Source organism: Paramisgurnus dabryanus, chromosome 3 (genome assembly GCF_030506205.2).
Source record: "Paramisgurnus dabryanus chromosome 3, PD_genome_1.1, whole genome shotgun sequence".
In the NCBI taxonomy this organism is placed as follows: Eukaryota; Metazoa; Chordata; class Actinopteri; order Cypriniformes; family Cobitidae; genus Paramisgurnus; species Paramisgurnus dabryanus.
The window spans coordinates 27,860,783-27,883,798 of record NC_133339.1 but is presented as its reverse complement, the minus strand read 5'-3'; the positions used below and the strand labels follow the sequence as shown (position 1 = coordinate 27,883,798).

Genomic DNA, 23,016 nt, shown 5'->3' with positions numbered 1-23,016 from the left:
GAGAGAGATAATGGCCTAATTTGTGTTTCATAAGACTGCCAGTCCACCTGACCTCCCCATACCGAACACACATAAAAAAGAAAACACCTGGTTCGAGTATATGGCATAATTTTACTTTCACATTATTCAGTACAGAGTAAATTTAATCTAACACAGGTATCAGACAGGTTGAACAGCGATACACTGGGGCTGCATTAGCTAGCGGATACTGCATAGACACACACACACTCGTACAGAAACACACACACCATGACTGACTCTAATCAACTACAATGACTCTCTGCATGGAGAGAAGCGTGACCCCATAACTGAACTAATGACAATGTCCCATAAATTTCAATATATATTTTTACATGGACCACACACTACACACATAAAATACACCACACATTCGCTCACCAAACAACGCCGACCAAAATCATTATGATCCCTGTACGTGATTGACAGTTGGCAGCTGCTTTGGTCCAGTGCTCCCCTAAGCCCCTGCCCTCTGAATGTGTGGGGTGTGTGCATAACTGTGTGCATGTAACAAACTCTTACACAACGTCTCACAAACTAAGTGCTTTCCCAGGTTTCATCGCTGCAAAAAGAAAATGTGGGTCCGCAATGTCACCACTCAAGTTAGTTGTGTGTGTATGTGTGTTGTATAAGGATTTAGTAACGAGGTAACCACTATCTACTATTTAATTCAGTCAATAACTGTGCTGGAGGGTGAACAAATTGTCAATATCCCCCAGATTTTTTTTTACATTAAGATATTACAAAAAGACATTTAAATGAAGGTCCACTGATGTTGCACTCTTCATGTGCGGACACATTCATTGTTGGACCCGATTCTCCCTCTGCATCACTTCCTCCTCTCTTATTCTAGTTTCACCCCAACCTGTTTAACACTGTACGACTAACCTGAAACGTTATGCCCACTCAACTCATAGTACAGAATGGAATGTCCAGAAAAAAAATTAAGAGCAAAAAAAACAAACAGACCCTTTAAGAAATACAAACACACTGACAATATACTACTATCAAAAACAATAGAGAGACATACAAATGCAACCATGAAGGGTAATCATTTACATTGTTTATATATATTTATATATATTCATATAGATTTTTTCAATAAACATTGTGTCAGATACGGGGTCAGGATGAGTACTGAATACATAGGACAAGAACAAGATAAAGGGTTGGGACTATAAAAGCCTTTCCTCTCAAAGCCTCTTAAAGTGCACTGGCCATTTCTACATCAGAAGTACTGCAACTTGGTGGAATTGTCAAGCTTGTTGGATATACGAAATATCTTATTTGACTTTCTCTATGTACACCAATGCCTTTGGATTACTGGATCTGATGATTTTAACGGAGGAACATGAAAGCTAAAGGGAAGGGGGTTAGTGATTTCGGCCTCTAAAGGAAGTGCCATTGCGTTAGTGTATTTGAGATTGTTTTTCTGTCCTGCTAATAGACTTACCCAGTACACTGAATAACTGGCTAACAGGGAATGTCCAAAAGAAACAGCCTAACAGTGTGAATTTTTAGGAGCGCCTTAGGGTTGAAATTTTATGGATAAAACAGGAGAGAGGGAAGACATTCTCCATTTCATCTGTACTCCCCTCCACCCCACATTACACACCAGCTGTCAACACAAGCACAGGAGTTAATCGTTTAACAGGCAGGACGGAGAACAAAACTATCACCATGACTCTTTCACGCATGTACGAAAACACACACACACGCACGCACGCGCAAGCACACACGCACTTCCTTTCATTCCACTGCTCACACACAGGTAAACACCAATTAAAAACAAGTAGGGCAGCGTTGATGATAACAACAGTAATAATAATCATTATCAGAAGGACAGTAATATGGCTGCCAAAGACTGACAGCTCCTTTTTCCCTTATGCATGAATGCTTTCGTTGAATCTTTATTCTGGGGTCTTTTTAAGTGAAACGCTGGTCAGGGTGTTGGTTCTAGACGGCGCCGGTCTCAGCTCGCATTCTAGAACTGTTCTGCCAGCAGCTCACAAAGACGCTTGGAGACGGTGTCCTTACTGCTGCGCACGGTCAACCGGTACATCTGAGCGAGAAAGAGAGAGGACGGGGAGGGTTACATAGTGCACAACTGAGCCGGACACATTAATTCTGCATATAGATGCTTACTTTGCTACCGTCAACACAAACTACATATACACTTGCACGATGAACAAAGGAATCTCCATTATAAAACACAAGTGACCCGTGCTGGCAAATTGAGTCGGAATAAGAGTTATATTTTGACATTCTCCATTTCTTTATAAGATATTTGATTTGTTAGAATCTGATAAAAATAAAATTGTGTTGAAAAGTCAACAAAAAGATTTTTGTAAATTGAAAAATAAAAATCACTGGTAAAACTAACAGATTTAGCACAAGAGTCAAAAACAATTATCTATAGGAAAAATATAAGTTAAACTTATTTTTTATTGTTTTATTGACATTGAGACAGACAGCTTTCTGTAAACTGCAAGGATCTGATATAATGATACACATCTGATATTTTCCCAACAGTTAACCAAACATTGACATAACATTATTATTTTTAGTGATTATGCAGTGAGCACGCTTCGGATTTGTCAGTAAGATCGTTTTCGAGTCTTAATAACTTTTAACATCGATCAGATCCCGAACTTTATCCACTTTATTTTCCATTTTCTGCATGTTTTAAAACCAAAACCCAAATCCTTGTATTAGATTAAGCATTTAGGACAGTACACCTCTCAGAAAATGTACAAATAAAGATCATTTTGGATGTTTAATTACTATTTAGAGCATTGGAATCGCTAGACAAGGGCTTAATTTACTTATTTTTATATATAAAAAAAACTTTATTTCTACCAAAATCAACATTTATACTTACTTTTGCCTGTAGCTCAGAATTTGACCTATGGCTAAGCCACGCCGTCAAACGCGATGAGCCAATCACAGTACACATTGCAAACCCAATACACTCGGACATTCTCTGCTTCCACATCCATTTAAATACATTGCAGTTAGTCAGTTTCATTCGTTTTTATGTTTTTTCTTGTCATTTTAAGTTTAAAATGGTCAAACGGTGTGCATGAGGTACATGCAACTCCTACACTAGGTATCCCGAGAGGCTGGGTGACGTCGTGTATTTTTTACCCGTTTTTTTACCCTTTCCCAAGCCACAACCGAGTGGCTGCTCTGGATTAAGTTATGCAGTAAACCACAACACCAACTAAACATTGATAAATTAAATAAGGATGTCAACATCTGTTTTAAGCCAAGTCAACAACGTATTTGAATTTTATCTTTAAAGGGATAGTTCGGCCAAAAATGATATTAAACCCATGATTTACTCACCCCCAAGCTGTCCGAGTTGCATATGTCCATTGTTTTTCATACAAACACATTTTCGGATATTTTAGAAAATGTTTTGGATCTTTCAGTTGATTAAATGTAATGTAACGAAAATAAATACCTTCCGCCGCCATCTTAGACTCCTCTGTATTAAGGAGAGACTATTAGCGTATTAGCGTTCTTAGTGACGCATTACAAATTCGGAGGGCGGGGGCACAGAGCAGCAGCAGAATAGCCTCCGTAGGCTGCGTAAGCTCTCATCCTGAATGTGGACGCGACTAAGATGGCGGCGCTACCGGAAGGTATTTATTTTCGTTAATAAAGTTTTAAATATGGATATTTCTACAACAACACCGCGCGGATTACCCTCAGAAGACCTTTGTTTACCATCCTGGAGCCGTTTGGATTTAATTTGTAACGGATGGACACACTTTTTTTGGACTTGAAGGTCGTGGACTATAGGTGGACCCCGTAACATTACATTTAATCAACTGAAAGATCTAAAACATTTTCTAAAATATCCGAAAATGTGTTTGTCTGAAAAACGATGGACATATCCCTTTAACATCTCTAACGTAACGTTAGCCTAACATTAGAAAACATTAACGTTAGCTGCATTGTACATCATGTCACTTAGCTTCATTAACTTATCTGTAAATAACAGTCTTTCTGTCTCCAAAAATCATCAACTGTCTCCTGTGAAATGTCCCCTAAAACTGCCATAGCCTGTCACCGAATGTTGATTGTTTGTCCGAGTGAGTGAAGGGGGGGCGTGGCTTAGCCATAGGTCAAATAGACTGTTCGCATTCCGACTCATTTAAACAGCACAGGTTACATATGTAGAAAAATACAGTCATGTCAAATGAATTTGGGGTTTTACTACCAGACTCTGAGTGAACAACAAGGGAAGGAGGTATATTTCATGTAATAGGGATTTGGCAGGATGAATGTGTTACCTGCTCCCCAGACTTGAGTTGCATCAGCAGGCAACAGAGACACACAGACAACATTAAGATTCAATAAAGCAGTGGCTTGTGAGAGACTTGTGCTATATAGGAGCAGGGTGGGACTGTGATATCACCCAAAACCACTTCAGCACTGCAGACTGAGACCTTTGATGACATAGCATTTCTTTTTGCTTTCCCTTTCCTTATCCTATGTGTGTGCAATACGGACGCATGTTTGTGTATAACAGGCTTGATGTGTGCAGTGCATTTGCATGTTGGTAATTGTTTGAATGCGTTGGTTCATACCTGAGCTTGTGCATTGGGCTCAAGTCTTAGCAGACTACCCACTTGCTGAGCCTTGGTTTGGATCACTCCGGCACACACAAAGTTCTCTGGGTTCGGGTCTACATTCTCCAAGAGAGCCATTCCCATTCCCAGCAACTACCAAATGTGAGAGAGATGTGAATTTATCAATAAACTATTTATCATCAGAAATAAGCTTTCAAGATACTTTACGAAGCTTACTATTCCCATGTTACACACTATGTATCATGTGCTTGGAGAATAAACGCACCTTAGCTTTGAGCACTTCGGTGTCCATAGCATGGTTGGCCTTAAAGATCTTCTGTGCTTCTTGCTGAGGCCTGTGACGGAAGATATGAAACCATTTTTTGCAAAAAAGATAAAAACCTAACACATCCGAAATAAGCGTATACAGTAAAACCCTTACTGGCTGAGCTGTTTCCAGCGTTGAAAGAAGTCATTTGACAACATCTCTGTGGGCTGGAAGAACTTGTTTATGGTAACAGGCAGCTTGAGTGTGAGATTCTGGAGAGCTCCACCATACCTGAACCAGGACAATAGCTAAGTTAACTTCAGAGACACCACTGTGTACTCCACTTTTAAAGTGTACAGATGTGTGCATTAGTTACCTGAACTTGATGTTGAGGAGTGGTGCATCACTGAAGTCAGACAGACACTCGATATTAATGACCTGCTGCACCTGTGCACCTCCTTCTATGAGAGGCTCCACTGTTTTACTCTGTACATTGAGCTGTGGGATCAGTCAAGGAGCTATTGCAACATGAACAACAATCTCTCAAGCTTTTACTTTCATTTATCACCGTAAAATATGATAAGATGTGATACGATGTGAAGGATATGAGACTGTAGCTCTCCTGGGCAGGTTACTGTGGTAGTGAATGTTACGAACTGCACTGATGTCTTATTGCCGTAAAACAGATACATCCGCCCTGTGAGGAGGGGCAACCATGTGAATAAATCCAATATTAACACAGCCACAACACTTTCAAGTTAACATAAAAAGATAACAACTAGCAAGAATTGCAAAAACAAACTTGCGTCTCTTATAAAGGAAGGCTAAACTACAATAAACCTGTTTAGAAGTCAGCTGACATACACTTGCAAATGATGCATTTATGATTTTGGGAGATATTGTGACTCACCCAGGTTCTGACGATATTCAGACTTAATGCCAATCTGTAGCAACTGATTCTCGAACAGAACTCCATTATTCTTGCACACAAACCTGAGGGAAAGAGACAAGAGAGAGTGGGAAGCACATCATAAACAAGCAGGATCTAGTGGGTTTGACAGCAGTGGTATTGGTTTCCATAATGGTGCATTCACGTGTTGTCCGAGTAATCAAAACCGCTGGGAGGATTCACGTTTAGACCCATCCTCTCTGTCCATGCGGCAGTAAAAGATACATTTAGCTTCTGTACATGCTAAGAGATCTAGGACTACCGTAGTTAATCAGTATGCCATCAAATAAGACAAGACTTCCAACCTTAGGAAATGAGGATCACATGAATGCTGCAATAAGGGGCAGATAACACTTGAGTACCTTTCAATGTGTGACACTCATATAACTCTAAAAAGATCTGCCAAAGCATACATGCTTTAACACAGAATCATGGTGCTTATGCAAGCTATGCATGTTCGAGACATAAATGCCTCATAACTGCCATCTTTTTTGCACCAACCCTTTTAGTATGACTATAAATAAGTGTTTCTAAGAGGCTTTTGCCTAAATGCATGTTTAGGTGTATACAGGCATGACCAAGCAGAAGTGCCTGCAGTGCCAGGTTTCAGCGATTGGAGCTTTATAGGGAGTGCCACCTTACCCCATATTTGCCTGTATTTTACTGTTGTGCCTGATCTTGCTTTGCACGTAAATCAGTTTAGATGTGTGTTAAAAAGGGTTTTCTGCATAACCAATTAAAGGGATAGTTCACTTAAAAATGAAAATTTTGTCATCATTTACTCCTTAAACCTGTATTAATTTTTTTTCTGATGAACACAAAAGAAGATATTTCGGGAAATGATGGTAAACACACAGCAGTAAGTGACCATTGACTTCCATAGTAGGAAAAAAATATTTTGGAAGTATTGTGATAAATGACTAAGAAAATATTTTGATAAATGATGGTAAGCACACAGTTGACAGTACCCATTAAATTCCATCATATTTTTTTATTCCTACTATGGAAGTCAATGGTCATTTACTGCTGTGTGTTTACCATCATTTCTCAAAATATCTTCTTTTGTGTTCATCAGAAAAAAGAAATTCATACAGGTTTAGAACAACATGAGGATGAGTAAATGGAGACAAAATTTTCATTTTAAAGTGAACTATCCCTTTAAGTGACTGCTTTCCAACAAACTGGCATGTTTTTCTTACAACATTTATATTGCTTCTGTTCATGGTTACATACAGTACTGTGCAAAAGTCTTAGGCCACCATGCCAAAATTATATTAGTTGTTTTTGCAATTGTATGGTGATCATATATAATTTTTTCTCAGTTTTTTTATTAGAATACAACCAGAAAATACAGGAAATGTGTATATAGTATTAAAAACTGTAAAAAAAAAAAAAAGTAAACTGATGACAAGTTTTTAGGGTAAACTCCCCTTCCACTTAGGAAGAGCAATAGGAAGAAACTGCAGAATCTCTTAAACCTAAATAAAATTAAATCCTAATAAAAAAAATATTTTTACTTCATTCTGCTCAAAAACGCTCAAGATGTGTTTAGTGCCAAGAGAGGTCACACTTAACACTGACGATGCCTAAAGACGACATTTAGTCCTGAACATTTAATTTTTTTGTACATCTTTCTTGTATTTTCTGTTTGTATCTTAATAAAATAGACTGAAAAATAAAAATGGATGGACATTAAAACTTCTAAAACAACAAGCCTGGTGGTGGTGGCCTAAGACTTTTGCACTGTACTGTACGATTATCTACAATTAATTTTTTGAGTCGCACTTTGCATTCTGTCTTCCAAACAGAAGAGCAGAGAAGAAGTGGCATAACATAGGGCAAGGATGGTACACAGAGTGCAATGGGCGAGTGAGCGCTTACTTGTTGAGCAGTTCGTTTGACTCGGGCAGAGGAGGAGCAGGTTCTTCAGAGACCACAGAGGGAGGAGGAGTAGGTGCAGAGCTGAGAGACCAAAAGCAAGGATGCAAAGAGAAAAGACCCCAAGAGATAAAGAAAGGGGTGTGAAGCGTTCAGCGTGAAAAGCACAGATGGTTAAAAAAATGGTTAGAAGAGATAAGTGGTGAGCCAGTAAAAGAAAGAGAAGAAAGAGGTTTCGAGTGATGCCAAAGCAGGGTAGGAAGAAAGAGGAGAGAAAGAGACAAGTCAGAGGTTAGTAACACCATTAAATCTGCAGCCACAAAATACAGCACCTATATATTACACCACAGCACACCTCAGCTTATGAATATCAAATACATCAAACACAAAAATAACAACATCTATAAACAATTAAAGTGTTTTGTGTGTGACTATTGACAGTCAAAAGGTTTTGTTTGTAGCATGTTGACTTTGTAGTCTACCACTGGCCCCTTACTCAGAGTCACCAGGACCCTCTGCCAATAGGGAGTCAGAGCTTTCAGTGGGAGGTTCCAGATCTCTGCCATCGTCCAATGAAAAGCAAGGACGTGAGACGCAGATCCATTCACGCAAACACACAAACAAGTGCACATACACACACCCCAATGAGGGAGATGAAAGGGGAGGGAAAGAGAAAAAGAAGCAAGAAAAGAGAAAGACAGTCACATACACAGCTAGATAAACGACAAGATTACACAAACAGAAAAAAGAAAGACAAAAAAGACCAAGTGATAGAAAGTGAAACGAAAAGCAGAAAGCTTCACAGACAGGTACGACCAAGTTAATGTACTGAGTTAGTGTACATTTGTTATTTAAAGCAATAATGTGCAGCAGACTGAAAACGGCACACCAAATCATTCAAGTGTCTTACCTCAGAAAACCATCATCATTGACACCTGCCTCTGAGAAAACATCGACCAATAAGCTGCCTGCACTGGGAGCAGCAGCCGTCACAGGAGGACCAGCGCGGAGCCCCAGAAGATCGGCAGATGGAGACGGTGTAGACTAAGGCAAAAAGACATTTCATCATATTGGACTTGTGGTGCATATTTATTTGAAATGTGTTAAAGGCGTTCTAAGCGAATCGGTTTGTTGATTTTTGAAATGTGTTTTCAAACAAACTGAGCGTAGTTAACTCCTCCCCCTCCCTTCCGTGCTTTCATGAACGCGGCCAAACCCAACCCCCAAATCCTTCTTAGCGTTTATTGGCTGGAAAACTTTGTTTTGTTTTGTGGTGCAGGTTTGGCCACTGTGTTTATATTGAAGTTTGTAGAGCCTGGGCTGTCTACAGAGATCGCGTTTTTTTACAGTTTGATCAGCGGACAGGCAGCAAGCAGATAGTGAGGAGATGTTTGCTGTATGTAACAAAAAATGTTTTATGGTCTAAAACACGTGAATTCGCTTAGAGAGCGCCTTTAAGTGTGCATATGGATATAATGTGTCGCACTGGAAACAGTATTTGAATAAGGATGTGTATAGGTGGGGTGTGGGTTTTGCAGGGATTGTTCTATATTTGCTGACTCACTTCCCTGTACAATGCAAACAAGGATGTGGATGTGCGCCTGCACTTCTAAAATCTGGCATATATGAGTTTAGGTTCAAACGGCACACCAATGGACCACCCACAATCCATTCCCTGACCACATGATGGATATTGCAAAACAAAATGTGATTTGATTGGCTGGTGCTATGCAACTTCTGGGAATTAGAGCAATGCATTAATCCAACTAGAAACAATGCTGTGTTTACAAAACACAATGAGCACTTGAGAAAAAATTCCTCAATTTCACTATGAAGCAAGTCATTGGAATTTTCAGACATTATATATTGTGCTTTGTTTTGATATAGCTATACTTTACATAACAAAGTCTACACAAGTTGCTTTAGCATTTTTTTATTAAACCGCTCACTTAACTGCTAAACTAATCCTCAAATGGCACACTAAAAACAAAATTAGTAGCTTTTCATGCCAGGTGAGACATTTTCTGTGCATGTTGGGGGTTTTCAGCCCCCCAAAAAAATGCAACCAGACTTTATGCCGAAAAAAAAAAGGCTAGCCTTGCAAGATTGGGAAATATGTTAAAAATCATTCCATATTATTGTTCATATGATGTGTTAAAGGGACACTCCACTTTTTGTGCAAATATGCTCATTTTCCAGCTTCCCTAGAGGTAAACATTTGATTTTTACAGTTTTGGAATACATTCAGCTGATCTCCGGGTCTGGCGCTAGCACTTTTAGCATAGCTTAGCAAAATTCATTGAATCTGATTAGACCATTAGCATCGCACGCAAAAATTACTAAAGAGTTTCAATATTTTTTCTATTTAAAACTTGACTCTTCTGTAGTTACATTGTGTACTTAAACCGACAGAAAATTATAAGTTGCGATTTTGCAAACTGTACTCTCATTCTGGCGTAATAATCAAGGACTTTGCTGCTGTAACATGGCTGCAGCAGGCGCAATGATATTATGCAGCGCCTGAAAATAGTCCCCTTGGTAACTTTCAACAGCAGGGGACTATTTTTGCGCACTGTATAATATAATTTTAGCGCAATGCTAATGGTCTAATCAGATCCAATGAATTATGCTAAGCTATGCAAAAAGTTGTACTGCCAGACCCAGAGATCAGCTCAATCGATTCCAAAATGATAAAAATCAAAATGTTGAACTTTAGTGGAGCTGGAAATTAAGCCTTTTAAAAAAAAAAAGTGTAGTCTCCCTTTAATATGTCCATAATTTGACTAATGGAAATTATTATTATTATATTTTCTCTCACTGCATTAGATGTAGCAATAGCAGAGGTGTCTGCGCCTCTCTCTCCCCCTCCGTTAAGTTCGCCTCCCTCTCTTTTTCCCTCCTCCAGCTCGTTGACAGATACGGCTCCTGGTCCTTTCTTCTTTTTCAGCTTGGCCAGGATAGAGGACTCTCTCTCTGGGAACGGAGGCATCTCCTCCAGCACTGTGGCCTAAACACGGAATAATACAGTCGTATGTGGTTATATAAAAATTAACGTTAAAAGCTCTGGGCGTGTCCGGACGCATGTGGCCTCACCAGTACGTCTGTGCTGGCGATAGAAGAAAGCTTGAGATACTCCACAGCTCTCTGTTGTAACTCTACATCGCTGTTTCTGATCTGGCTGTCAGAGCGAAGCACTTCCTGAATGGTGCTTTTGGTCTCCGGGAACAGATTTATGAACTTAATGTAGGCCGAAAGCAGCAGGGCACGTGTGGGAACCGAACACAGGTGAAACTTGGAGTGGAGCAGGTTAAACTGAACCAGAGGACTAGAGAGATCGAAGGGAAGGAAAATGGAGTGTGGAAAAAAATGAAAGGAGAACATAAGTACAACAAAATGTCCAATGAATGGGTCAACTATAATCCTAACGCATGCATGGTGAAATTGCTGACCTGGAACGAGGATCTCCAGCAATCAGATTACCGAACTCTCCCAGGATGTAGCCACCAACTTTCACCATATTCTCATGACACGCAGGAGCCTGCAAAGCCTGCAAAAAGAAACAGTCAGTCAGAATTAAATAACCATGTGTAGAAAACACAAAAGCTAGCAATTTCTGGAACATGTGATGCTATGTACCTCAAATACTGTTTTGGCTGCATAGCCTTGCACATCATCACGGTTGATGACGATCTGGATGACACGGTACCACACTTCTTCACTGACGTAATCTCCAGCAATGCGGATTAGGTTCAGAATGGTGTCCACGTACCAAGAATAGTCTACTGCATATTTCTCTGCCAGGATTGCTACCTTCAGCACCTACAGACACAGTCGTCATCAGTTATCACAATAACCGGTGACTTTAAAAGGCTACTAATGGACATGCAAGAGAGACACACCATCTCCTCTCTGATAGAGTAGTCAGCTGTCTCAAGGTAACTCAGCATTTCTGCGACAATCTGCTTGGCATTGCTGCGGTCACACATGGCATAGAGGAGGTCAGCAGCTCTCTGGCGAACACTGACATCCCTTTCAGTCTGCCAAAACAATAAATGGTTATAAATCAATGTTTGCACACATGACTAAAAACAAGGACTGATCTGATCTATGAAAGAGCGTTTTGTACAAAATATACAGAATTGTGGATTTACCTTAAGAGCATTGATGACGGTCTCAATGTGTGTTTTGACTGCCTCATGGGAAAACTCAGAGCTGGCAAGAGTGCACATGCTTTCCAAGGCCAGGTATCGCAGGTTAGTCTCTCTATGCTGTAAGAACTGGCCGAGCTGATTACACGCCCGCACCAAAAGATTGGGCTCACTGTAGAGAAACAGGTGCAAATGACTCAGATAAACCCAAACTACAGACAAAACCATCATAACCATCATGCCATCTCAATACGTCCAAGTGAAGAAAAATACAGCTGGGTTAGTTTTTAGCAGAAATAGAAAACAGAGACTACACACCTGTCGTAGTGAATAATGAGAGAGATGGCTTCGAACAAAATGGCATTCTTGGCATTGGAGTGCTGAACCTTCTTAGACTTGGGTGGCTCTTGGGCTTTGTTGAGGATGGTTTCCAAACACTCCACCAGTCGTCCCTTCACAGCTCCATCCTCAGGAGGTGGGTAGCACTGCAGCAGCCGGAGCAGCTTGCAGGACAGCCACGGCGCAGGAACAAAGTAATAGGTGTAGTCCTGGAGGTCAGTGGAGGCTGAGGAAACAATCTGACACAGAAGCAGCGATTGAAACCAGGGTTGCACAGAGATGAAAGTGCTTATATATTTTTTTAAAGGTGGGCATAAGCAGACTCACCCTGCTGAGACGAGAGACAGCAAGTGACACACAGGTCTTGAACTCATCAGGGTTCTTCTGGCTGAGACACGTGATCAGGGAGATCGCAGCAGTGACCACACCCTGAGAATAAAAGCAGAAAAATCCAAAAAAATCAGCCAATCCATTAACAAGACATCATTTATGATTATATGACATTTATGATTATCAATGCTGACAGTAGATGATCAGACTCACCATATGTTGGTCATTGAGCAGGTGCACCACTCTAGATGTCCATTCCCCCATGAGCACAAGGTCTGGAGAGGTCTTGTACAGCCGGAGCAAACACAGAGCTGCAGACTGTTTCACACTATCCATTGTGTCCCTGTCATTATCATAGGCAATATTTTAGTAATAAACCTCAGCACACTTCATTTTAGGGATGGGCATTTTTCTGTAATATAATATATGAATATTGCTGAATATTTATAAGACATTATATTATACCAAATATTATATTCTGCGCTGTGGCTTTCCGGGAAAACAAAAGATGAATTTAACAAAAATAACGGAATTATTATTTTACAAATAATGTAAGCTGACTTGATACCTTATTGCTGACTGTGCAAAGATGTGAGTTTAATTTAATAACACTTTGCAAAGACTGAGCTATTTCAACTGTTTGCTGTTAAAAAACCATCTGCAGTTATCCGGTTCATTTTTAAAAGAGCACTGCATATAATAAATGTTCTCCGTTTTTATTTCGTTATGTATCCGTCTCGTTTAGCGCTGTATTAACAAAATAAAGAAAGCTTTTTAACCGAAAGCTAGCAAATCTCTCATGATACGCTGATGCAGCTAAACAGCGCGTATAAATAACACATGAGCCGGTGGACAACACACACAACCCGGCGTTAAAACTCAATGGGGCTGTTTCCCGGACAGCGTTAAGGTTAATCCAGGACTAGGCCTTATTTTTATTAGGTCATTTAAGATGTTTTTACAAACATACCTTACAAAAAACACTACAGGTGTGCATCTTAATGTAAAACAATGTTACTGGTATATGTTAAAATTAAACAGGACAAGGTGTTTTTAAATGAAAGCAGCTCAAACATGCATTTAAGTCTGGGACTAGGATAAGCCCTGTCTGAGAAACCGCCCCTAAATACTTAAATCAGTCTGCGATCTGAATTGCCAAAACAATCAGAAATACATGCAAATTAATTTCCATGTATATTAAGACAGTACAAGTGAAATGAAAAAGCATTAAATGAGCAGTAGCCTTGACCCTGTGGTGGTGCATTCCAAACAAACATTCGAATAGCATTTTTTCTATTCAAATTATTATTGCAGATCGAATATTCAACCGTTTGTGCACATCCCTACTTCGTTTCACTTTCTTCATAAAAACACAGCAAAGAAACATTTCCTTCCTTATTTCCATTCCACTATGAATCATATTTCACTCTGAATCCGTCTTCATGAACACTTCATTTTTGCCTTTATCTCATATAGCTCCACCCTTCAGGCTCTCTGGCACTCACCCAGCCACGAGGATGCGTGGGATCTCTCCGGCAAAGGCCTCAGCCATCTCTCTGCTGCCAACGTTAGCGATACAGTGCAGGGCCAGACACATGAAGGTGGGGTTTCTGCTGGACAGGTCGTTCTTGATGGCATTGTTAATCAGCCTGATCAGTTCACTGTTGCTGTTCACCAGCACAGAAATGAAGAGGTAACCCTGGGGAAGACAAAGAGGAAGGGATTGAAAAGGGAAGAAACAAAAAGTTGCTGACGGCTGCACACACACGCACTTTCTCTGTTTTGCACAGACATACACACAAAGAAAAGACAGACATATGTGATTTATAACTCAGTCCAGAGGTGAACGAGTGTATGGTTGCAATAAAGACAATATTTCGAAGGGACAGTCATCTTAAAACAGGCTCCTGGAGCAGCACTGAGAGCTATGTGAATAAGTACTAAACCACGAGAGAGAGATTTTCCTCCTCACTGAGCTAATGCGTCTCGCTCGCAGCTGTAAAGGCTGGGGCTCGATTCAATTGCCTGCTATCTCTTTTGCTGCTTTAACCCCCTTGAAAAGTATATGTGGTAGTAAAGTCTTTAAATGTGGAAATTGTCAGTTTGCATAGAAAAAGGATCACATCGTCTGAATCTCATTACTTGCTGCTAACAAAACTCAGAAAGAAACATTATATCAGTTCACAACAAAGGTAGCATTGAATATCAAAAATGCACCATTCAGCAACCAAGATGTGTTGGATAAACTGAAGATTACGTATTCAGGAGAGCAACAGTTTTACAGCTAATGGATGCTTAGAAACTGTCAGAGCTTTGACTTTGCTTAGGCTTGACTCTCACTACACAGCAGGCGGCTTGGTGACCTAAATCAGGTTTGGAATCCAGCATTTTAATGTGCTTACAAATCTTTTTTCAAGAATAAGAAAGAATTGGAAGTTTTAGTGAACCGTTCCTAAATATCTAAAACAATGGTATTCAAAGACAACTTACTGAATGTTTGGGCTGGGCTCATGGGAAATGGGTAGTGAATGTATTTGAACCATATGGGAGGAGTAGCTCAAGACATGATGACATCATCACATTCCTCAGCATGACAGTACAATATCTTGTAGCAAAAAGTAGTTTTACACAACATTAACAAGATATTTCACCACATCCAAGTTTTAGTTTACAGTGGTGCAACCACTTTTATACACCACAAATGCTGTGTCCCCTGCATCCTCAATTCAATAATGCCATGTAAATTCTCTATTTTGAGCTATACAGTATCATCCAACAACAAAAGCCTTGCAGTCTGATGACAACACGTTATCATCTAGTTTGCATTGTAAATGTTTTTCAATGCTTTTCCATTTCAAGGAAACAGAAAGGCTGACACAGTATATTGTTCCTCTGTAGTGAAACATTCTCTGATTGCCCAGATCTCACTCGGCTTCTGTCTGTGTTATCCTGTGGAGAGGTTACTTGCTGATGGGAATGTGGCTATAAGTGTGGGTGTTGGATCAGCAGGAGATAATTAGACATCACTGTGGGTCTACATGGTACGGAGTGTTGCTAAGCCTCTTATGGCGCTTTTCCATTGCATAGTACCCCACGGTTTAGTTTAGTTTGGGTCGGGTCAGCTCACCTCACTTTGGCGTGGTTAGCTTTTCCATCGAGTTTAGTATCACTTCGTAGTGGGAGGGATTATAGGCGTGTCGTTATATTTACGCTGCCTACTGCTGTGACATCATACACGTGAGAGCGTTGTTGTACATTCCCATACATTCATTTATTTATTTCTCAGTCTGCCACAAAATGAAAATTGGCCACCACAAATAGATGTTTGCTCATCGCGTTTATCCTTACCTCTGTCTCACATGACAGTTTCTGTTCAAACTCCCGACCCCTGGCTTCAGTCGACGGCGCTCCGGTGAGCCTCATTCAAATTGCATTTAAGCATATATAATGCGGACGTGCACGTCGCGAATGTGCCGCCACAAACTGCAAGTCTGGAAAAAACTGTTATGGTGTCCCGGATTCTCAACCTGCGGTTGTTTTTCATCGCTAAAAGGGTGTTTGGAAACTTATAGCAGAACACAGATAACAACATGTTTGCTTGAGACAGCGCAAGCTAGCAGTAAGCTAAAGCTAATATTTACATTATAGCGATGACGTGACGCATCTCTCAGACCAATCAGTGATCTACAGTGTTTTCGCGTCACGTTTGGTATCAGCTCGGGTCGCTTGGAACCCCAACCGAGGTGGTACGAAAAAAAGTATCGGGTACTACGTACTGCACCCAATGGAAAAGCTCCCAAAAGTAAGCTGACCCGACCCAAACTAAACTAAACCGTGGGGTACTATGCAATGGAAAAGCGCCATTAGACAAGCTCAAAACACATCTGCTCCTAACTCTTGCTAGATATAAGCAATGTTCATGTATGCACACTTTCACTTAAAGGTGCTGTGTGTAAATTTTAGCGGCTTCTAGTGGTGAGGTTGAAAATTGCAACCAACGGCTCAGTCCACTGCTTACCCCTCGCTTTTGAAATGCACAGAGAAGCTATGGTATCCGCCACTAGAAAAACATGTCATCGATGGAGACAACTTAGTAAACAAAGTTTGTCCATTAAGGGCTTCTGTAGAAACATGGCGGCACAAAATGACGACTTCCACGTAGGGGGACCGTCAATGTATGTAGATAAAAACATCTTATTCTAAGGTAATAAAAACATAACGGTTCATTATAAAAAGGTCTTTATACACCCCAGATAATACAGTTTTGTTTATTATTTTGCATTTCTGTCAAGAGATCCTTCTAAAAATTACACACTGCACCTTTAAGGCATTACTGGTAAACTTTTAACCATAAAATTTGACCAAAATTCTGTAGGCAAGTTCACCCAAAAATATTATGGAAGCTAATGGGGCTCATGATCGGTTTGGTTACAAACATCTCAAAATATCTTCCTTCGTGTTCATCAGAACAAAAAAACTGTATACAGGTTTGTAAAAACATGAGAGTTGTAAATGACAACAGAATTTTCATTTTTGGGTTTAACTATCACTTTAACAAATTTAAGGGATCTGAAATTTGACCTGCGAAGTCATGATATTTAAACAGGTTTCCAGAACACTCTTAAGTCCAATTTATAGTTGTGCGAAAGGTATACGCAGTTGGTTATCCGTAGCCTCTGTGTAGCCTGATGTGCACCTCACCAAATTTTTAACAGCGTGTCAGTTCTAAGCAGACTGCAAGTGCTGTGATTGGTTCACTAAAACCCCTCGTCATGAAAAAAAACTGTGTCATAGGTATTTCCATTTGCGACGGTGAGAACAAAGATGGTGAGAACAAAAGTCACTGTTTATTTACTTCCATCACTGCTGGTCTTTTTAAAACATACACAACAAGCAGCTTTTTCTTCTTCATTTGTGGGTAAAACTTGCCAAGCTGCTTCTTCATTGACTGTCGCAATGCTACTGTGGTTACACGCTTGGATTCTGCCTAACATCGATCTGCATGTGTGTTTGCATGTCGACGCGGACGATAACGCAGAAGTATACATGAAAACACTATTGTCAGTCTGATCTGAACACTCAGTATTTAGATAGCACTAGGGGTGTAACGGTACGTGTATTCGTACCGGACCGTATCGGTACAGGGCTTTCAGCACGGTTCACATGTGCACCGAATGGCCGAATGCAAACTTTTGTGTTGTATGAGTGTATCATAAGTATATCATCATGTTGCTTGCTATGCAGTTACACATAGAGCAGTAATATTATTTTTATAATACAGAGATGGTACATAACCAATTCAATACTGTGACTTAAAAAAAATCCAAAATAAATCAAAATCAAAACCGAAACATTTTTTGGTGGCAAAAATGTAGGCTAATAGTTCATAAATGTAATCAGGAATTGAATTTGTTAGTTTAGTGCAAAGTTTAAGAGAAGGTTAAGAAAAGATTTACCTACTGTTATAAAATAATGTAAAAAAAGTATGTTATTTAGTGGAGAACTTCGCAGCAGTATTTTATTTATTATTCTTTTTTATTTTATATATATATTTTATTTATTATATTTTAATAAAAAGTGTTTAAAAAAAAAGTGTACACAAATTGTTAAAAAAAAGTTTATAGTAATAATCAACCTGCAGTTTAATGTTTGCATTTTCCCCTTACTATACCGAAAAGGAACCGGACTGTGGTTTCAAAACGGAGGCACGCACCGAACCGTGTGTTTTTGCATATTTGTTTGAATTTATTGAAAGGATAATTGAAGGATTTTCAAGGGGGTCCCATATACATAAACAAATAATACAACACAAAACACAACCATCTTCCAAAACAAACACACACTACAGATATAAAAAAAATACCGTTACACCCCTAGATAACACCAAAGTATTTAGTATTTTTTTTATTGTCATCTCTGCCTAACTGGCACAAAAGAAAGTATGTAGCCTTGAACAAAAATACATGTCACCAGTACAAGAACCAAATATTAACATACATGAAGCACAAAATAAATTAAGACGGTTCCACTTACAATCTGTTTCTCAGTGTACTTGTTGGAACTGAGCAAGTTGACAGCCTCCATGTGGCCAAAGTCAATGTCGTGGCCCAGAAGGAAAATGAAGAGCAGCTTGCAGACATATTTCTTCTTGCTGTATCCATCCAATGCTTTGTCCCCTTTAAACTTAGAGCGAATGTTGGCTAGCTCCTTATTTATGCGTTTGATCTCAGCTTCCTTACTCTTACCTGAGGAGAGAAACAGAAATTTTAAGATTTTAATTGACACTGGAGTGACTGGACAGCTATCAGTTATTTTTGTGCCATAAGAACATGTTCGTTTAGGCAGGAAACAACATGGGCTGACAAAACAACCTGGCTTCTGCAGAATAAACACAACTATATGCATCCATGCAACAGTTTACAGTATAACAAAGATCTTTTGTCATTAGACTTAATGATAATAATTTTTTATTTTTTATTATACCAATGTATAATAGAGTAAAGACTGCCTTGATTTGCACACAAATGTAAGATTGTGATTATCAACCATATGCGAGTTGGTATATTGAAATAGGAGGAAGTCATATGACCAAAGAGTAAATAAAGATGACAGGAAACCAGGAAGGACGACAGGAAATAGAAACAAATGTGTGAGGGGTTTGGGTTCAACAGGCTAAAGATTTTGCAAAGATTAAATAAAAGTGTGCTTGGAAAGTTGAAGCTTTCGAACAACATTAGCCACACCATACCACATTATTTGCACCTTACCAAATGGTTTTGATCAACAACAAACTGCTGTCATGTTAACACAAATTACTCACCAACCAAATAATACTACACAGCTCATGGTCTATTTAACATTCTGCCCCTACCCGTAGCCAAAACGCTGTCTTATTTTCTTTATTGCTACTTGTGCACAATAGATAAATGGGACCCTGCCTGTGAAATCCAGTCTTTTAATAATATTTTTGGGATGAGCATCAAAGACTGATTTGAATTTTTGACGTGACATTATTCAGTCAGTATAAATGACATCAAGGTTATATTTGCAAGAATGCTCTTTACATTATGTAGGATGATTTTATGTTAAAAACAGTAAATTACTAAAAATGACTTTCCCGTGATTTTCAGACTGGATCACAAATTCCTTGCTATGGATTTTAACAATTCAACAGATCTGATGACATGATCTGGGCCCTGCTGGAATGCTAACACATGCTCTTGGCAAAATAAGTCTTGACTAAACATAAATGAAGTTCAACTGCTTGATATACTATTGGTGTGCTGGTGCAATATGGTGCTTGTGGGACTGTGCCTTTGTGCGGTATTCTTTTCTGGTAGAAGTATCCTTATCCAATAACAGACGCCTCATATGTCATGTACAAACAAAACAGGCTTTCATTTACTACGCAAGGTCACAGAAACTTCTGAACATGCATACACTTCTACTCATGATGTTTTAATGGCTGCAGTGGCAAGGCAATAAACAGCAACCACCACTTCTACTCATATCTGTTTAACAAAGGTGTTGCTGCTTCTTAAAACCTTACATAAAAGACATTTATATTATGCAGACAATACGATAGTACATCTCCCTAAAAAAATGTTGTCATATTATGTTGGCTCGTTGGGTATTGCACATCATCACAATATGTATTTATTTTATGAGTGTACACATAGCTTTGCATTTTAGCATTTGTTTTCCAGCAAAGACTGATGCTGAAATGTGATCCTTTTTTGCATGTGAAATATCAACTGTGCCATGGCTCTTTTAATATGGTTTTCAAGTTTGCGCATCCAAGGCCCCAGGAGCAAAATGTGGATATGAATGTGTAAGTAAAGGTGCACTGACCAAACACTATGTCAACATGTCAAAAAAACTGCAGTCTCAGATGATACCTGGTACTTTTTATGTAAATGGTGCCAAATGACAAAATGCAAAAAAAACTCAGATACTCACTGACTAGTATTAAGTATACCAATTCACTCTCATTACATCTATATATTTATTTTACATTAGAATATGTATGTAACTTTTGCATTGCATGATCATGCTTCCCAATAGATGTTTCTAAATATTGTTGCCGTTTTAATGCGTAGAGTTAAAACCTCGAATAGACTATATTCCCAAAGTTAAAGATTATGAATAAAAAGCTTATTTTTTATAGTATTTGCTGCTTATTTTTTAGTATTTGCTGCTTATTTGCAGGCAAATGGGGGAAACATTAAAATAACCACAGATAATGTGCCATATAAAATATCAAACCTTTAAATTACAATTTATGACTAAAATTGTGTATTTACTATACACATGCAGATGCTGAAGACTACAGACACATATTAACAAGATGACCCTCCTAACAACGCTTAGCTCAAGGCGACAGTTTGATAACTGGATTATCATGAAAAAACACTTCTTGATTGAGACCTCTTGGCGTAAAGTGATAATAACCGCTAACCAGCTGGTCAAGGTGACTACATAGCTACATAGACAACACATTGTGGATAGCCTGTCTGCACTGGAAGTCACGATTTTCGGCGGCGGCCTAGCGGGCATCACTCCATCAGCAGTGCTAAAGCTAACGGGGCCTGATCGGCTGCCACGGGGAGCGAACGGTGCGGTCACGTTGGCAGTCCAATGATCAGTCCTCTCATCAAACGCCACCGATCTGACGTTAGCGAAAGCTTGCACGATTGACCTAATAACTGTGCCTTGAGTCCAGCAGAGAGCAATGTTTGTGTGTATCATTCAGTTCAGGGCGTATATAGGAAGAGTTGTGTATAGCTTATCGCATAAAAATGCTTCATGTGATTCAGTGATGGGTAAAATGATACTTACAATTTCTTATGTCCGAAATGAACACCGCTAATCCTCGCATTCCGTCTCCCTTCGACACAGCCGGCATGTTTGCTGGATTTTATCTTCAAGCCGATTCCAACACGAAACAAATTACTTTCAGATGGTCAGGGTGCAGGTTTTACAGGCGCTGTGAGAATTCAAACAGACCGAGCTAGCGGGCTAACTATCACAGACTTGCACGCTAGCTAGCAAAGCTATTAAACGATCCTTTACCTTATTAAGCGTTGGCGTAGCAAACAAATAAAGTACCAAACGAGTGTGTTTATATAAATATGAAAGGTTAATGCAGTGGGGAAGAGTAAAGCTCGTTTGCAATTGGTGTTTCCGCTCGCTAATTCATTCAATCCCGTGAACTCTCTTCAATGGGAACAAGACGGTGCAGGTCATACGCTTCAGCTGCGGCAGTAAATAAAAAGTTAACGTACTGATGGTAATTTATGGCTATATACTTTAATGTCGACTGGGTTAAAATAACAACTACTATCTCTCTGACTTTGAGTCGCGCACGGCAAGCTAGCCAAACAGCTAGCGAGCTGGCTAGCTCTATCAAATGTTAGAATACATCACCCAAATGGCTGCAAAAGGACAACAGGAATTCTGCTTGTTGACGAGCCAAAATTACAGAACCTGTTTCGTGAGGAAATATAACTATATGTCATATAAAGTCGACAATAATGTACGAGACTTTACGCTCGGTCGATGTACCCGGACGAAGCTCGTGACAGAACTCCACTGATCTCGTTCTAGCGCTTCCTCCCAAAATGACCCGCCTTCAGTCCATTTCTCTTCATCTGATTGGAAAGTTGCAATTCTGTTCTCATCGTTTATTACATCATTTGTTCATTTATGCATCAATTACACTTTATACCAATTTTAATTGGCTTGAAAACAAGATCGACACTGTTGAAAGTATCAAAAGTGCAAGTATGTGGAAATTATGTTAAATAACCAAATGAGAGAATGTAAATCAAACTAACGTAATTAAATCTGATTGATTGGTGTTCAGTTTGTAACTATGTGGAATCTCCAAAAAAAAATGAGAATCAAGAAAAAATTGAAAAAAATAATAGTACAATACTGTCTGTCTGTCTGTCCATCTAAGTTGAGGTTTGTGTACAGAACCAACTGTCTAACGTTACCCTCTTTAATCTAAACTATTTGAAAACCACATTGTAAAACAAATGCAAACACTAAGTCAGAAATTTAACAATTCAAACTACTTAACTTTCTCAAATATTTATATGCTTGTTAAATAAGCAATATGCATGTTAAAAAGGGGTCATTCTTCATTTGGGGTGGCAAGAAATTGTAAAAATGCTTGTTTGATTTATTTCAATAAAATTTATTGTTATGCATTTAAATTTAGTTTAATATGATATATTCATTACAATTGAAGCGTAATAACAATTTTAATTTTAAATAATTTTTAAAAATAAAAAACACTGGTGAAACACCCACTTATGTCTGTGGTGTTACCAATAGGCCTATTATAAGTAAAAAAGACAGTAACACCAAAGACAAATTAGCCTAAATCCAGTCTTTTCTAAAATGGAGGCTGTCTTCATGATGATTTCAAGATCAGGGGGCATTTAGGATATAATAATAAGTATGTATTTATCCAAATGTTGATTAAAATATTTCAAATCT

The 23,016-nt window shown here is 39.1% G+C and overlaps 1 protein-coding gene across 3 annotated transcripts; it reads right to left on the bottom strand.

Annotated features, from left to right (window-relative positions):
- Window positions 1-91: 91 nt before the first annotated feature.
- ap2a1 (adaptor related protein complex 2 subunit alpha 1) lies at window positions 92-22,115 on the bottom strand. 3 transcript variants are annotated; one of them, XM_065274225.2, is made up of 22 exons: window positions 21,349-22,115; window positions 18,544-18,755; window positions 14,016-14,209; window positions 12,724-12,853; window positions 12,508-12,609; window positions 12,160-12,419; window positions 11,845-12,013; window positions 11,593-11,730; window positions 11,330-11,512; window positions 11,143-11,240; window positions 10,787-11,018; window positions 10,512-10,700; window positions 8,604-8,737; window positions 8,190-8,252; window positions 7,697-7,777; window positions 5,777-5,859; window positions 5,475-5,563; window positions 5,243-5,367; window positions 5,041-5,157; window positions 4,885-4,954; window positions 4,617-4,751; window positions 92-2,080 (listed from the first exon to the last, which is right to left on the bottom strand). In XM_065274225.2, the coding sequence occupies exons 1-22, from the start codon at window positions 21,413-21,415 to the stop codon at window positions 2,003-2,005; spliced, it is 2,949 nt and encodes a 982-aa protein (XP_065130297.2). In that variant the 5' UTR covers window positions 21,416-22,115; the 3' UTR covers window positions 92-2,002. The 3 variants fall into 3 exon arrangements, with proteins under 3 accessions (XP_065130297.2, XP_065130298.2, XP_065130299.2); XM_065274226.2 differs by lacking the exon at window positions 8,190-8,252; XM_065274227.2 differs by lacking the exons at window positions 7,697-7,777; window positions 8,190-8,252.
- Between the last annotated feature and the right edge of the window lie 901 nt (window positions 22,116-23,016).

Bases quoted from the DNA above. Each gene is read 5' to 3' on its own strand.
- ap2a1 (XM_065274225.2), bottom strand. From the start codon at position 21,415: ATGCCGGCTGTGTCGAAGGGAGACGGAATGCGAGGATTAGCGGTGTTC. The intron at 8,738-10,511 runs GTGAGAGAAAAT...TTTTTGCCTTAG, and splicing joins CTATTGCTACATCTAATGCA to TCTACACCGTCTCCATCTGC. The intron at 4,752-4,884 runs GTGCGTTTATTC...CACATTTGGTAG, and splicing joins CCGAAGTGCTCAAAGCTAAG to TTGCTGGGAATGGGAATGGC.